This window comes from Pristis pectinata, chromosome 31, assembly GCF_009764475.1.
Source record: "Pristis pectinata isolate sPriPec2 chromosome 31, sPriPec2.1.pri, whole genome shotgun sequence".
Lineage (NCBI taxonomy): Eukaryota > Metazoa > Chordata > Chondrichthyes > Rhinopristiformes > Pristidae > Pristis > Pristis pectinata.
Genome location: NC_067435.1, coordinates 768,519 through 785,090, shown reverse-complemented (window position 1 = coordinate 785,090; position 16,572 = coordinate 768,519). Strand labels below are relative to the sequence as shown.

General features: G+C 46.8%; 1 protein-coding gene across 5 annotated transcripts in view; it reads right to left on the bottom strand.

Annotated features, from left to right (window-relative positions):
* Positions 1 to 2,767: 2,767 nt before the first annotated feature.
* Positions 2,768 to 16,572, bottom strand: part of LOC127584948 (adhesion G protein-coupled receptor E3-like) — a 31,079-nt gene continuing 17,274 nt past the window's right edge. For 3 of the 5 annotated variants that reach the window (XM_052041986.1, XM_052041989.1, XM_052041988.1), the window contains 8 exons: positions 14,776 to 14,943; positions 13,833 to 14,039; positions 13,109 to 13,341; positions 12,698 to 12,764; positions 9,518 to 9,609; positions 9,132 to 9,300; positions 7,545 to 7,643; positions 2,768 to 6,372 (listed from right to left, as the gene is read on the bottom strand). In XM_052041986.1, the coding sequence (XP_051897946.1) occupies positions 6,343 to 6,372; positions 7,545 to 7,643; positions 9,132 to 9,300; positions 9,518 to 9,609; positions 12,698 to 12,764; positions 13,109 to 13,341; positions 13,833 to 14,039; positions 14,776 to 14,943 (1,065 nt within the window). In that variant the 3' untranslated portion in view covers positions 2,768 to 6,342. Of the gene's footprint in view, positions 6,507 to 7,544; positions 7,644 to 9,131; positions 9,301 to 9,517; positions 9,610 to 12,697; positions 12,765 to 13,108; positions 13,342 to 13,832; positions 14,040 to 14,775; positions 14,944 to 16,572 lie in introns of those variants that run through there. The other 2 variants (XM_052041987.1, XR_007958448.1) reach the window with 2 other exon arrangements.

Here is a 16,572-nt window from a genome sequence, read left to right as displayed (position 1 = left end):
GAAAAAAAAATCAAGTTAGCAGAGAGAAAGTAGTTTTGTATCCCACTCCCATTCTGACCTGCCTGTCTGTGGCCTCCTGTACTGTTCTATCAATGCCCAATGTGAACCAGCAGCCTTACCTGAGTGGGCATGTTGCAGCCTTCTGCACTTCGTCAAAATTTAACAATTTCGGTTAACCTTTTCTGTATCACAGCAGGACAGTTCTGTGGGGTTTTCATTTGTCACAGTAACTGGTTTTCTTGCTTCAGATCTGGTCCTACAGTTCCAACCTCACAGCTTTACCCTTTCCATTTCTGCTCAGTAACTTCCTCTCGCTGAAGTCGTATGATTGGTATCACCGTGGCAACCCTTGCCCATTAAACACATTACCCTTGTCCCAACCTCTACAACATAAAGCTAACCTCTTTCTCTTCCACTTCTGACCAAAGGGTTTCAGTCGGTAACTGTGTTTCTTCACAGATGCAGCCTGATCTGCTGAGCGTTTCCAGCATTTGTTTTTATTTCAGATTTCCAGAACCTGCAGCTTGATAATTTTCATTCAATGTATAGGTATTCAGTAAAGTCAAATGGAAAGGTAGTAATGTCAATGTTGTAAAAGAATGTAATAAAATGGTTTTGTACCTTTTTTGCAAGATAACATTACGAAAGAAGCCATGAGCAATTCCTGTCATGGACCACTAAGCACTGGTTTAATATCTGCTTGTTCATTCAGAATGCTTTACGATGATAGAAATGGACTTGTGACATGATTCAAACTTGCTATTTGGAGGGTAATTTGCAAGGGGTCAATTAACTGGAGAATAAAGAACTGCCACTTTTGAGCAATACCTAGCCGGTAATATTTGTGGAGACACGAGAGACTGCAGATGCTGGAAACCTGAGGCAACACACAAAATGCTGGAGGAGCTCAGTAGGTCAGGCAGCATCTGTGGAGGGAAATGGACAATCAACGTTTCACGTTGAGAGCTTTCTTCAGGATTGGAAGGAAAGAAAAGTGAGATAACCAGTATAAAACGGTGGGAGAGGGGATGGAGCAAGAGCTGGCAGGTGACGGGTGGATCCAGGTGAGAAGGGCGAGATGGGCAGGTGGGGGAGGGGAGGAGTGGGACTGATGAAAGAAACTGGGAGGTGATGGGTGGAAGTGACAAAGGGCTGAAGAAGATGGAATCTGATGGAAGAGGACAGTGGAGCATGGAATGGAGGTGAGGAGGGGAACTGGAGGGAGGAATGTGTGGGTGATGGGCAGATCGAAATGGTGGTGGGGGGTGGTGGGATGAGGGAAAACAAAAGGGGTGGGGTAGAGAACAGGGGAGTGGTTACTGGAAGTTGGAGAGATCAATGTTCGTGCCAGGAGAATATTCATGCCAGAATATTTGTGGAGAGTTTAGTCTTGCGCACCTTTTCAAAATAATGAATTGTTTGGGGACAAAAAAATCAACAACACAACCAAGAAGGGGAACTGCATCACTTAAACCATTCAAATCAGTGAAACTATATCATCAGACATCCCCAACTTTACCAATAGTTTGTGTATAAATGTTCTTTGGGCAGTCTGGACTGAACACACTCCTTGATTCTGATGGATTGCTGTTCTGATGTCCACACTTCCTGCTCTTTATCCTCAATGTCCTCTGGTGTGTGTACATGATCAGTCATGTGATCGATTCCTAATTGGCCGCTTTGGCTCTGAGGTGCTCATTGACTGGCCATCTCTACCGTGTTTCACCACTGTTGCACACGATGAAGATGTAGCTTCTGATGGGACCAGTTCGTCTTGTGGTCAGATTTATCAAGCTAATGTTCATCATCCTAACGCAGAACAGCGTAAAGTTCTGGACAAACAGTTTTCCTACATTGCCGTATTTTGTTGGGATTTTCCTTCCCCCAATTTAAACATTTGGGGATCAGGGAGATAATTGCACAGATCCATCCGAGGTCTGGGTCACCAGGTCCAGTATGTCTGTCCACCATCCCACGTTCATTGCATTGATGTGACAGCCCCACTGTCTTAAGCTGCTGTGGATGGTGACTTTTTGATGAATGCTGATCTGCCACCCACTAGCAGGAAGTGGATCTGTAGGAGAATAAAAGGCCTCCTCATATCCACGTATGTGGACATCAGTGGCAAAGCAAGCATTTACTGAATAGCAACATCCATCATTGACAGCAGCTTGCTGGTCAGTTTTAGAAAACAAAGAGCCGACCACATTGCTGGGATTTGCTCTCTTAAAGGACATCAGTGAACCTGGTGTTTATGACAATTGGGTAGTTCACGGACATTGATACCATTTGTTCTTTTTAAAATTATTTTCTATTAACGGAATTTATATTCCTCAGCTGCTGTGGTGGGATTTGAACTCTGGTCTCTGGATTGTACATATGGTAACAACCACTGTCCCTACAGATGACTGATTCTCAAACAAAGGGATGTCTGTATGTCAGGTGTTCATAACCTGGGGACAGCCTGTACATCGAGATTTATTTTGTCTCCTTCTTTTTCCTTCGCCCCTACTACTTCCAGATAAATGGATTCAAAGGATTTCTGTACCATATTTAGGAAATTGGTGATGAATCATTTAATAAGGTTTGCAGTTGGCTTCAAGGACCTGTTTATGATTCACTCTCAGATGTCCTTTCTTTCCCACGTCTCTGCCAGTGACAAGGGCAGCCACAGCTGTAGAGAAGGCTTTGGTGTGGTGTCCCATCCGGCTTGGAATTGGGTGGCCACGTGGAACGTTTATTTTTATTTCATCTTCCGTCTCAGTTCAGCTTCCTCTCCAACTTTGCCAAGAAGCCTTTTCTGAAGGACCTTTAGATTACACAGTGTGCCTTTAATTGGACTCAATTTAACCCTCTTTTACTTTTCCAATTGGTGTTGTTACCCAGGCAGAAGAAGAAGGTGATGATTTTGCCTTTTATTTTCTGAGTTGTACACATTAGTTGAAGAACGTCTTTTGCCATTTCCTTCGCTGTGCAGTTACATCGACAACACAAGTATTCCAGTCTGGAATGGAAATGATTCACACAATTCGTCCATCAGCCACACCTAAAGCCCACACTGTTGCTACTGACTGGCACAAATTTTGCATAGTCTCTGTAACTATTTTCCATTCACAGCATTTTGGAGAAATTAACCTTTTGTTTGAAGTCACTGCTGAGATTTCAATCATGAGTTTTGTTTGTTATACCATGCAGATACTTTTATAACATGATTTTGTATTCTGCTGCAGTGCACTGTTATACGTAGGCTGTTTACTGAGTTAAAACACCAACTAAGGTCTGTTAGTCAACTCATTGGCTGGCAAAGTGGTCAAACAATTGGCTGACAAAGTGGTTTATAAAAGCTATTGCACTGTATTTAAATATGGTTTAATATTTCCAATGTTTTTTGTAGAAATTCTAGTGTGTTTTTAGAAAAAAGTTCAGGTTAAATCACTGATTTTTTAATGTTGGTTTTTGCGTACAAGTAGTAGTATAATGTGTTATAGGGTTATCAATCCAGAGGTCAGGGCATTGGTCCAGAGTCCTAGTTCCTAGAGTTGAACTCTTGATGTTTAAATTAGGTTAATTAAATAAATCTAGAATAAGAGCTAACATAATAATGACCGTGAAAGTATGGATTGTCATGACCACTGGTCTGGTTTACCAGTGTCTTGTGGGAAAGGAAATCATCCCAAAGTGGGTTCAACCTAAGTGTGACTCCAGACCTCTTGCTGCCCTGTGAAATGGACAAGTAACCCATGAGTCCAGCTGATGTTGTCAGCTTAGATCTGAAGGAATACAAGATGGCTGCAGAGGTGGCATGCTGGAAAGCAGGTATAATCAACTCCAACTTCAGTTTTCAACTGTGCACTTGAAAAATGAAAGGTTGCTGTCAGTATTACATGATGATGGCAGGGAATGCTAGTTTCACCTTTGTTGCATCTGCAAATGCAAGGCCAATGTCATTTGGAATGTGTAACTTAGGTGGTGAAATGGCTTGAATCAGCTGTGCTCTCGGGTTGTGATCTCCCCCTTATTTGGTGGATGTGAAGTTGAAGAGCAGCCAACCTGAATTTTCCTATGTCATCACCACACCAACAAGTTGGGAATGGGTCACCTGACTGATATATAAGCCTTGGGCACGGTGCTTTGTAAAAAGGAGTTCCTATTTTGAAAAAACTAGCAAATTATGATATTTCAAATACTGGCTGACCAATGCAGTAAACTTGAAACTAATTTAATTAAAAAGATATTTAAAATCCTATGAATATGACAATAAATTAGAAGAATTGAAGACACAGATTTTGTGTAAGAGGTTCAGTAGGGATCTGAGGGGGACCTTTCTCACCCAGAGAATGGTGAGTAGCTGGGATGCACTGCCCGAGAGTGCAGTGGAAGCAGAGTCACTGACAGCATCAAAGAAGTGTCTAGACAAGCACTTGAATCAATTAGGCATTGAAGGCTGCAGGCTAAGTGCTGGAAGATGTGATGAACACAGATGGGTGCCTGCTACATGGTGTGGACGTGGTGGGCCAAATGGCCTTTTTCCTTCAATCATGACTTAATAGTTCTAAGCTTTAACCTGTGTCCTATGTCTCAGATATCTGCCCTGGAGTGATGGTGCTGGAGAAAGATCCCAAAGTAAGCTGGGCTACACACCAGAGTGACATTATTGTACCAACGTGGTTACCAACACTAATCTGCCACCTTGGACATCCCAGAAATAACATGCCAAGCAGTGGCACAAGTAACGTGAGACCTTTTCAGAGAACTTTACAAAACACTTGTTAGACCACAGCTGGAGTACTGTGTGCAGTTCTGGTCGCCACACAGTAGGAAGGATGGGACTGCATAGGAGAGAGTGCAGCAGAGATTCACCAGCATGCTGTCTGGATTGGAGGACTTTAGTTACTGGGGGAGGGGGGAGACCAGACAGGCTGGGCTTGTTTTCTCTGGAGTGAAGGAGGCTGAGGGGTGACCTGATAAAGGTATGTAAGATTTATGAGAGGTGTAGATAGAGTAGATAGATTCTTTACCCCATGGTAGAGGTATTAAAAACAAGAGAGTGTGGGTTTAAGACACGAGGAAGGAGGTTTAAAGGGGATTTGAGGGGCAAGATTTTACACAGTGGTTGATATCTGGAACATGCTGTCAGAGGAGGTGGAGGAATCAGATGCAGTGCCTACATTGAAGAGGCATTTAGTCAGAAGCTTAACTAGGCAGGGTGTAGATATGGACCTAATGTGGGCAAATGGGATTGGTGTAGATCTGGGACCGGGGAGACGGGGTGGGGTGTGTGTGTGTGTGTCCTGGGAGTGGGGAGATCCAGGTGTGGCCTCAACAAGGCCCTGTGTAATCACACAGACATTTTCACGTCCTCTGGCAATAAAGACCACCGTATCACTTGGCTCCCCAATGGCTTGTTACATCTGTCTATTGGCCTTGGTAATTTGCATGGAAACACATCAGGTCCCTTTAAACATTATCACTATGGTAATTAAATGGGGAGTAGGAGGTTCCAAGAACAACCTCATCATTGGTGATAATGAGGTCCAGCATGTTGGTGCTGAAAGAGAAGGCTGCAGCTGCACCAGATCGATGGCCCATCTCTGCTTTCCTCTGACCTAAAGTGTTAAATTTGCTTCTCACTCCACAGATGCTGCCTGACCTGCAGAGTGTTTCTGCCAATTTTTTTGACAGAATTTTAGTATCTGCTTTATTTTCTATGACGACAAGAGCTTGGATATGGCTCCAGAGAGAGAGCACTTCTTTCAATGCTGACGTACTGGTTCACTGCCATTTGTGAGAGTGTAGATGCCTGGCACTTCCCACTGCAGTCTAGATTTTGTACTGAAGACTGGAGTTGGGCTGTTAACTTACCAGAAAACTAGAGCATTACCACCAATGGAGACCACTCAGCTTTGAATTAGTTCCATACTTTTATCAATGTGTTAGACTTTAAATTGCTCATGCATAGCCATTCTTAAGCGATTACGATTAAGTTGCCACATTTCACTTTAACTCCAACCCAGAAGATGTTGTAAGAAACCACCAACTGTCTAATAACAGATCCATAGATTACAACTGGCCCTGAAATGTCTTATACACAATAAAAGAGTTATGTGCTGGATGAAAAGGAATACTCAATCCTTTGAAATACTCTGTTTTACACTAAACAATCCATAGGGATTAACTGGCTCTCCCCAAAGTCATCAGTAGAAAATTAAATTTATACCCTTCTATCTTTAAGGAGGTAGAAATATTAAAGGATTGTAACTGTGAAATAAACTTTCAACAAAAGGCCTCTTGTCGACCACAGGGTAAAGTTGTTCCTTGCTTCTCCAGGACTTCTTGCTGTGGTCACCGGACAGAAAGATATTGGAAGTGGGTCTGGTGAATGAAAAGATATTGGAGATGAATGGCATTTTAGAAAGTAGTATCTCCACATTTTGTTGAAATACATCTTGTGTTTTAGGTAACTGCAGAAAACTGGGGCGCCTGGCTCCATCTGGTCACACTATTTCCTGTGGAGAAAAATGTAGCCTTAGTCTGGAGTTCTGAACATGTTCACAGTGTGTACAGAAGTTTAAATGTGACCATCTTCAGAGAGGCAACTCCAGCATGGTTACTGAAAAATTCTAATGTAAAATGCTGTTCTCCCCAATGTTATGCAACTGAAATGATTTTTGTCGGGTGAAATATGACAGATCATTTCATGAACTTTGGGCATTTCCAGATGTGGTCTGCACCAGAGGTGCTCAGGATGACAGAACTCCCTGTGCAACGTTCTGTAAGGGGCACTGTGGGGAAACTTAGACCTGTTGTTGTCCTGGTAAAGCCCAACGTGATCGTAGCAGTACAAAGCTGGACTGGGATGCCCGTTTGGACCTTCATGCTTGGACAGCCTCTCCCACTATTGATTTCCTTGTTATGACACAGAAGGAGAGAACCAGGTCCATTCCAGCTCCTGGGAGCAGCCCTGTCAATCCCTGGCCCCCTCTGTTTCCAAGCACCCCTGAAACTTATTCTCTCTCACACATGCTCATCAGCTCCTCTTTGATTCTTTTGACTCTTACTTACACTAAGGGGTAATTCACAGCAGCCAACTAACCACCATTCTGGTTTTCTTCCAAATGTTCACCAGAAGAATCTGCAAACTCTACACTGATTGAACTGATATCCCCCCAGCCGTGAGTCTCTCAGCCATCACGTCCTCCCTCCTTCCTTTTCCCTCAATGCTGCAGTCTAGCCCAATGAAAATGGCCTGATATCCCTCACTCCCTCAACTGCTGTCTCTGACCACTACCCCCTCCCTCTCAATTCAGTCGTCTGCTCCTGACAGCCTCTTTGGAAGCTGGTGTCAGACCCTAACTGAGTGCATGTCCTGAATGAGTTCTTGGTGAGGAAGGAAGCACAAGGGTTTTGGCCCAGTGACTATCAAGGAGACGATGATGTGTGTCCAGGTAGGGGTGCTGTGAGTTGGAAGCTGTGGTGTTCCTGTATCTGTTGGTGGTGGAGGTTGGAGATTTGGGATGCACTGTCACTAACACAAACACACTTACCGATGTGACTGACAATGGCATCTTGGTGGATTCAGAGTCAAATAAGATCCTCCTGGTCTTGCAAATGGAGAAAATCCACTTCTGGTATTCATCCCTTATCTTAAGAGAAGGTTTTTTAAAAAAGGAAATTTATAAATGGTTTCACCTGAATAAGATAATCTGAAATCACTCAATCAACTATTTGTGCTCATTTGTTAGTTATTACCAAAATTGTTTGTGATTGAGAAAACAAAACTGATGAACGGTTGGTGACCCATGGAGAATTTGGATGGGTAACGTTGGGTTCCAATGTTTGCTGGTGGTGCACAGCGTGACATTCCGACTCCTCCACAGGGAATAACAGGGTGGAATGGTCCTTTCCCACTTTGGTATCGCTCTGAGTTTGAGCAAATTTATAGCAAATTGTTGGCAATTTTACAGTGTGGCCCATGGTTGATATCAGGGTTTGAGTCACAGACCCAGACATCAGCCTGTAACTCCGATGTCTCCGGGAGCCCATTACAACCAGCACGTTACATTTACAATGTTTGGGTGTTTTATTTGTAGGTGAGACAAAAATATTGTCCAGGTTACCAGGGGAAAAATATCCGCTCAGGTTCGATATGATGGTATGGGACCCTTAACTTTTAGCTAAAGTACAATCGGTTACTTGGGTTACCATCGCAGCAGAAAGACAACTTCTCCAATAGTGCAGCATGCCCTCGGTACCACACTGAGCTGTCAGCCCAGATTATACACTCAAATTTCTAGAGTGAGACTTTAACCAGAATGTTGAAGCTCATTAGGGAAGATTGCTTCCTATTGAGTCACAGCTGATGCACAAATGATCTCAGGACTATTCCACTTAGCAGGTTCCTGGACCATTCAGTTCTCTGCAACTGAGAGGGGAAACACTGGCTCAGTGAAAATGGATAAACCTCCAGTTCATTGCTGCACAGAGTCACCACAGTGATGCTGGAGATAAGCAGATGACATTGTGTTCCTTGGAATGCATAAGGTTAAGGGATCTAATGAAACATCGGTATTGAAATGAAGTTGAAATGCTACGTGGAGAGAAACTATTTATTTTGATGGGGCATCATGGAAGGGCAGGCACGGTAGTGTAGCGGTTAGCATAACGCTTTACAGCGCCAGCAACCCGGGTTCAAATCCGGCCACTGTCTGTAAGGAGTTTGTACATTCTCCCAGTGTCTGCGTGGGTTTCCTCCGGGTGCTCCGGTTTCCTCCCACATTCCAAAGACGTACAGGTTAGGAAGCTGTGGGCGTGCTATGTTGGCGCCGGAAGCGTGGCGACACTTGCGGGCTGCCCCCAGAGCACTCTACGCAAAAAGACGTATTTCACTGTGTGTTTCAACGTACATGTGACTAATAAAGAAATCTTATCCTATCCAGAACAATTAGAGTCAGCCTGTTCAGGGAGTCTAGATCTCCCCACAATAGAGGAGGATGGGGGTCAGATGAAAATCTCATGAATGAAACAAAGATTTGTGTTTGACTCAAGTGGTCAAATGCCTCCCCCATTGATGTTGTTGTGAGTTGTTCCTTTTCACTGTAAGTACTTAAAGATTCAACTATGATACCACGTGCCTTGGGATTCAGGATGCACAGGATGATGAAGATGAAGGTGCCCTGGAAACTGTTGACGATGGTGAACAGGTAGGCCATCACCACCGTTTCCTCCTGGAAGTGGAACAGTCCAAGGATCCAGGTGCAGCCCAGGATGAACACCTGTGAAATGGCTTTAAATATCAGCATCCTGTAACAGAGAGAAACTTGTCAGCTGCTAACTTACTGTTGGTTAACCCAAAGCTTCGGATAGAGAACTCGTTTATATCTTTAGCAAAGTGAGAGTCTGAAATGCATAACAGTATCGTGCAGTCACTATCCACTTGTAATAAGCTGCCTGTTACCACTGTAAAATTAACAGCCTGCCTGTAATTTTCTGGTTCCCGGACCCATCGAGGCAAGCTTACCTTGTGTCTTTAATCTTCGACACTTTCATGTCACGATTAGAAAGCTCTTCGTTCAAGGTGTAGAGAGTCGTGGTGAAGAGGAAGGTGTTGGCCTGTTGGATTATGTCACAGTTTAGATGTTGTGATGGAGAGGAAGGTACATTAGCTAAGTCGGGGTTGGGTGTGGGTGTGTTTGGGATCCCTCCTGACTTGTAGGGACGTCATGGTCTGTAGGAGGGGTCACTGATCAGCTAAAGTCTGATCACAATCTCGAAGAGTGGTGAACTCTCCAATCTGAATGAACAGCAGAGGGAAAAACCCTAACTCAGCATCTGTGAAATTCCTGTCCTTGAGGCAGGCACAGACTTTGAGAGTTGGAACATTACACGTTGACCACAAGCATCTGGGCAGCATCTGACTGAGCCACAACTCTGGAGCTATGAAGGGAACACGTGAGGAGGAGGAGCTGGACACAGAACCCCTTCGTCCTTCACCATCCAGTGAGATCAGAGCAAATCCTAGACAGCCATGACCCTCTGGGAGAAGAAATTCACCCTCATCTCTGCCTTGTGGGGATCCCTACATCTGAAAATATGCCTGCCTGCCCTCCCTCCCTCTGGAACCTTGGATGTCCAGAGAAGTGATGAACTTAGTCAAGGACAAGTATGTAGAGCTTTGGAAGTTAGGATCAGATAGAGCACGTGAGGACTATAAAGAAGCTAGAAATGAACTCAAGAAAGGAATTAGGAAAGCCAGGAGGGGCCATGAAAAGTCCTTAGCAGGTAGGATTAAGGAGAATCCAAAGGCATTCTATACCTTTGTAAGGAATAAGAAGATAATGAGGGAAATGGTAGGATCACTTAAGGATAAAGAAGGGAATCTATGTTTGGATGCAGAGGATGTGGGTGAGGTTCTGAATGAGTATTTCTCTTCAGTATTTACCCAGGAAAGGGACATGCAGGACGCAGAAATTGGAACTGAGGGTGGAAACATGTTAGGGCATTTCGAGGTCAAGGAGGAGGTACTGTTAGGTCTCCTAAACAGTATTAAGGTGGATAAGTCCCCGGGGCCCGATCCGGAAACTTTTTGTCCTCTTTGACCAAGGGTGAGGTTCCAGAGGACTGGTGAGTGGCTGTTGTTGTTCTATTTAAGAAAGGAACAAGGGAAAATCCAGGGAACTATAGACCAGTGAGTCTCATGTCAGTTGTAGGGAAATCACTGGAGAAAATTCTTAAAAATAGGATATACAAGCATTTGAAATCCAATGGCTTGATTAGGGAAAGCCAGCATGGCTTTGTGCGGGGCAAGTCGTGTCTTACTAACCTGGTTGAGTTTTTTGACAAGGTGACGAGAGAGATTGACGAAGGTAGAGCTGTGGATGTCATCTATATGGACTTCAGTAAGGCATTTGACAAGGTGCCACATAATCAGTTAATCAGGAAAGTTGGGATGCATGGGGTCATTGGAGAATTGGCTGTGTGGATCCAAAACTGGCTTGCCCACAGAGACAGAGGGTGGTGGTTGAAGGGACTTATCCAGGCTGGAGACCTGTGAGTAGTGGTGTTCCGCAGGGATCTGTGCTGGGACTTCTGCTGTTTGTGGTGTACATAAATGACCTGGATGAGTATGTTGATGGATGGGTTAGTAAGTTAGCAAGTGATACCAAGACTGGTGGAGTTGTGAACAGTGTAGAAGACTGGCGATGGACACAGCGTTATGTAGATCAGCTGCAGATGTGGGGAGAGAAATGGCAGATGGAGTTTAACCCGGATAAATGTGAGGTGTTGCACCTTGGTAGGACTAATGTCAAGAGGCAGTACACTCAAGGGCAAGACTCTTAACAGTGTTGAAGATCAGAGAGAACTTGGGGTGCAAATCCATGGCTCACAAAGTGGCTACACAGGTAGATAGGGTGGTAAGGAAGGCTTATGGAACGCTTGATTTTATTAATTGAGGTACTAAGTACAGGAGTCAAGAAATTATGATGCATCTCCATAGAACTCTGGTTAGGCCGCATTTAGAGTATTGCATGCAATTCTAGTCACCACACTAAGGAAGGATGTCGAGGCTTTAGAGAGGGTGCAGAGGAGGTTTACTTGGATGCTGCCTGGATTAGAGGGAATGTGCTATCAGGAGAGGCTGGACAAACTTTGGCTCTTTTCTCCGGAGCGGAGGCTGGGGGGTGATCTGTTGGAAGTGTATAAAATTATGAGGGGATTAGTTCAGGTCGACAAGCAATATCTTTTTCCCATTATTGAGCGATCCAATACCAGAGGGCATGCATTTAAGGTGAGGGGGGTAGATTCAGAACAGACATGAGGGGTACGTTTTTTTACTGAGAGAGTGGTGGATGCCTGGAATGCGTTGCCTGATAGGGTGGTGGAGGCAAATTCATTGGGGGCTTTTAAGAGGGGCTTAGATGGCCACACGAATGAGAGGAAAATAGAGGGATATGGGCATTCTGTAGGTAGAAGGGACTAGCTATGTCGGCACAACATTGTGGGCCGAAGGGCCTGTTCTGTGCTGTACTGTTGTATGTGTGAGGCAGAAACGTACACGGACAGCACACCTTAAGAAGTGATCGCCCTGCAGCTCAATGAGAGCGTGATCACCAAGCAGAGGAAGGAGGCAGGTGGTGCATCTCCCTGTTGGAAAGTGGTGGCGTGAATGTGCGTCTGAGGGGTCCAACCAGACCCAAGATCACAGCACTGTGGGTGGTTCAGCTGCACATGTACCAGCGCTATGGGGGTGGGGGATGCAGTAGTGAGGGGAATAGACGGGTGAATCCAGGATAGAGTGTGGCCTTCTTGGTGCCAGGGATTAGGGTCCACTTTGGTACCAACGACAGGTGAAAAGAACGGGTCAGATGGTGAGATAGGCCAGGGGCCTGAATCTGTGCTGTGTGACTAGTTGAGGGACAGTATTGGGCAGACTCTTCAAACTGCTTTCCTGGGGGGTCTTCTGCATCTGTTGGCTTAACTTCCCTAAAGGGCAGTGGTCTCTCTACCCCGGGAACGACAGCCTCGCTCTTGTGTTCCTGTCTCTGGAGACGGGACCACAACCTGTCATCCCGCACACCAGACGCATTCGGTGACCTGTTCCCGGAGGGCTTATCACTAGAAAAGTAGTTGCAAAATGTAACCAGACGTTCAGTGAAAAATGAATCATTAATCTCAGGAATTAAATTAAAAAAATAATTACCAAAATGATCAAGTAAACCGGTCCCAGAAAGCTCCAGACAAAACCGTTCTCCACCTGTAACCAGCAGCTAAAATCCAAAGAGAAACGTGTTGAGGAAAGTACTTAGAACTCATCGAACTCTGAGCAGGAGGAATTGGGAGCGCTGTTGGTTAGCATTTGGCCATTCCCGTCGCACTCGGGGTGAAAGTCTCCCGAGGCTGCAGTGGGGAAGGATTCCCACCTCCCAGCCCTGCGCTTGGACCCACTTATCCCTGGAATGGTTCAACGGGACATGGGTTGTTCCTTCTGAAGTGAGCACTCTGCTCTGGCCCCGCCATTTGAGGGAGGGCGATGGGGAGTCAGAGTTTGTGGCACGGACCCGCTGGGAGTAATTATCAGAGGTAGAGAAGGGTAAATCACCACCACATTTACTTTCGCTCCGATCCGTATCCATTGGGGTTTATCACTGCGGAGATGGCCACGATCAGCGCAGGGCTCCCGTATCCCAGCGGGTAGATGAGCTTCCCCAGTTGACTGGAATTGGGCACCCTCATCTTCCTCAGGTTCCTGACCATCAGGTACAGCTGAGTTGACTCCAAACTCATCCAAGTGAAAGCCACCAGGAACAAGTAATGTAAGCACCCCGCTACAATCCCACACATGGCCTGCAAAACGAACACAAACACGGGAGGGTCACAAAGTAGGTGGGACGGAGGACGTCCCTTGGGTCAGTCCCACCGTCGCATCAGTGTGTGGCTGGCCCGTTCCCTGTGCCTTCACCTGCCTCACCCGACAGTAAGTCAAGGTTCCAACTCGCCTGCGGCATCCAAGGCGCTGTGGGGGAGACTTCTGAAATCCCACCCTCTTGTTGATTAGTATCTTGGATTGGAGTCAGTGGCGCAGCGGGTAGAGCCGCTGTTTTACGGCTCCAGCGACTCGGGTTCGATCCCGACCTCTGGCGCTGTCTGTGTGGAGTTTGCACCTTCTCCCTGATTACAAGTTGGATAATCTGATTAAATTGTAATAAAGAAGGCAGAGCAGAGGGCCCTGGGTCAGTCCCACCATCCAGTTAGTTAGGCAGACTTTGCATACACGCTGACCCGCGCCGACACACATTGGACACACGGTGGCATTGAAACCGACCCCAGCAGCTCACCCGGTTCTCCGTCCTGTTGATCCCGACCAGGAAGAGCAACTCGGCCAGGAAGAGGCTCAGACACAGCTGAGTGTGGGTGGCGCTCACCGAGTTCCTGGCCTGCGAGCAGAAGGTGAAGGTGCTGAGGGCCACGAGGAGACAGAGCAGAGAGATGGGGATCCCGATGAAGGTAATGGTGGAGAGGGCGTCCTGGGAGTAGCCCTGCAGCTGTGGAAGGAAGTCATGGATTAGGGTTGCTGATGGTTCAGTGCGTGATTTACCTGCCGGGAAATGGAACACCTTTGGCTGAGGATCAGGAGGACGCGTGAATCTCAGGTAAGGTGTGAGGGGGGAGAGGGCTGTGGGTCCCCTGTCTCCCCCAGAACTCCCCGAGACAGCATCCCTACAAGGGCGCCTCTCGCACCCTCAGCGGGCCTCCCAGAGAAAGGACTATTGTCGGAAGTGTGCTCACTGTTGATTAGGTGGGGAGACACTGCCACCACTTTCTACACGGCAATATCCCACATTCAGCAACAAGGCAAACGCCCAGGCAATATTTTGTTAGCATTTCTGTAGAAATAAAACCCGGACACTGGGAAGTACCCGAGCTCAGCTTGAAACCACCCGGTGGGATTGCTTCAGTCTGTGTTTGAGGGCGAACGTGGCACAGGGGACAGGGTCTTCGCAGAGGCTGCTGACCTCCCCAAAGAGTTGACCCAGGCTTGTCAGACCCACCTTGCCTGCACCACCCTCGTGGATTGTCCCTCAGCTAGCAGTGCACATGACCTCTCGCCCATCGCTTGTCCGACCACACACAACCACCCTGTGTTAGCACTCAGTGCATCCCCCACCAACCCCCGGTGTCTCCTGGCACCTCTGGCCGTTACTTTGACTCCTTCCTTGCTTTTGGTTCTCAGTTCTCGCGCGTGGTTCAAGCTCTGGGGGATGAAGGACAAACACCTACCTTCTTGTTGAAAGCCATCAGAATGGCAAAGCTGGACAGGTGGTGACACTGGCACCTGGTGTGGCTGCTATTGGAATGCACCAGCCTACAGCCACTCGTGGACCAGTAACTCCCGGTGGGCGTGTGACTCCAGTACACACAGGACAGTCTCCCACCAGCGGCCGCAACCTGCGGAACATGACGTGACAGCGTCAGATCTCCTCCCAGCTTGGGTGGTGTCTTGTGGTGGAATAGGACAGCGGAGCAACAGTTTCATGGTGCAGTCAGACAGCGGCTTGTATGTTTCAAAAGCCCCGCACTTACACAAGGCCGCCGGCAGTGCCCTCGATCCACAGGTTATGTTAGAACCCCGTCCAGATTCCTGCACGGAGGAAGGCTCGCTCCCTGTTGGCGGGTAAGACTGAGGCCCGATCCGCCCTCTCAGATAAACATCCCTGGAACTATTTCATTAACTTTCTTCTGCACCCTGAAGCCTCTTTCCTACAGCGTGTACCCCAGAACTGGACACAATACTCCGGTTATCTCCTCCGACGGACACACCTTCTATTTCTGATTGATTTAATTGAATTTAAAATCCCATACTGCGGCATGTTTGAAGAAGATCGGGCAAAGCCTCCCACTTTCCTGGACGATATTTAGACCACAGACAACCACAGAACATTACTTATTGATTGGAGCTTGCAGGTCCCACCACACAACAACAACCTACAAATTGCCAGGTTGCCCTTTAAACACTTGGGTGTTTCCCGTGGAGACACAGGCCATGGCTCTGCTGTTGGTGATCGTGCTTCCGTTACCATTCTATGTCCAGAGATGTGAGCTTCATTCCCATTGGCCAGGGTGCGAAATGCAGTTAATTAAAATTCAATTAATTAATAGTCATAACGGGAGCTTGGTGTCCTGTCTGGGTGCTGCACCTGAGGGAAGGTGTGGAGAGGTGCAGAAGAGATTTCCCAGAATGATTCCACTGATGAGGAGCTTTGGTCCCGTGTATGGACTGGAGAATCTGGGTTCGAACGGTGGAGGCTATGAGGGGATCTGATGGAGGGACTGAAAATCATGAGGTTTAGCAGAGAGCAACTGCTGGCATTGGTGGAGGGATCAAGAGCCAGAGTTCACAGAATGAAGGTGATCGGCAAAGTAACCAAAAGGAACAGGCTAGAACAAGGTGCTGCCAGTTAACGATCTGGCTTTGTGATGTCAGTTATGGGACCAGCATTGGCCAAGGCACCAGGGAGAGTTTCCCTGCACTCCCTCACATTGGTCCAGTGAGGGGGAGTTCTATGTCCTGGCCCCTTGGAGCTAGAAAGTGGGACATCAGCTTCATGCCCCAGCTTCTGACCCTGTAGTTGAGGAATATGTAGTTAACTCATTGGATGGGTTTAATCCACAGGCTTTTGACTTATGCAGGAATGCCTTAGACTGAGTGGGGTCAGTGGGTCAAACACACTGTAGGACAAGCAAACAGGGAAGAGTTATTTGCCCAGTAATTCCCTGCTTTGACATGTCAATAGCACCCATTTCACCCTCTCCATGCATCCCTCAGATATCCTTGGAATCACACCATGTGAAGGTAGGTGCCATTGTGCTAACTCTGGGCCTGTGGAGCTCCTGAAGTTGGGCTCGAGAGGAAGGTTCAAGAGCGTTTGTCCTCAGCCCCTCTGTGACCTGCTGTAAAGAACCTGGCAGTGGGAATCACAGTCCTTCAACCTTCATAACCATGGGTTCAGTGAACAAACTGGTCTTAATGGTCCAGTCTCACCCCACCCATTCCCAACGTCAGCCCTCTCACCTGCC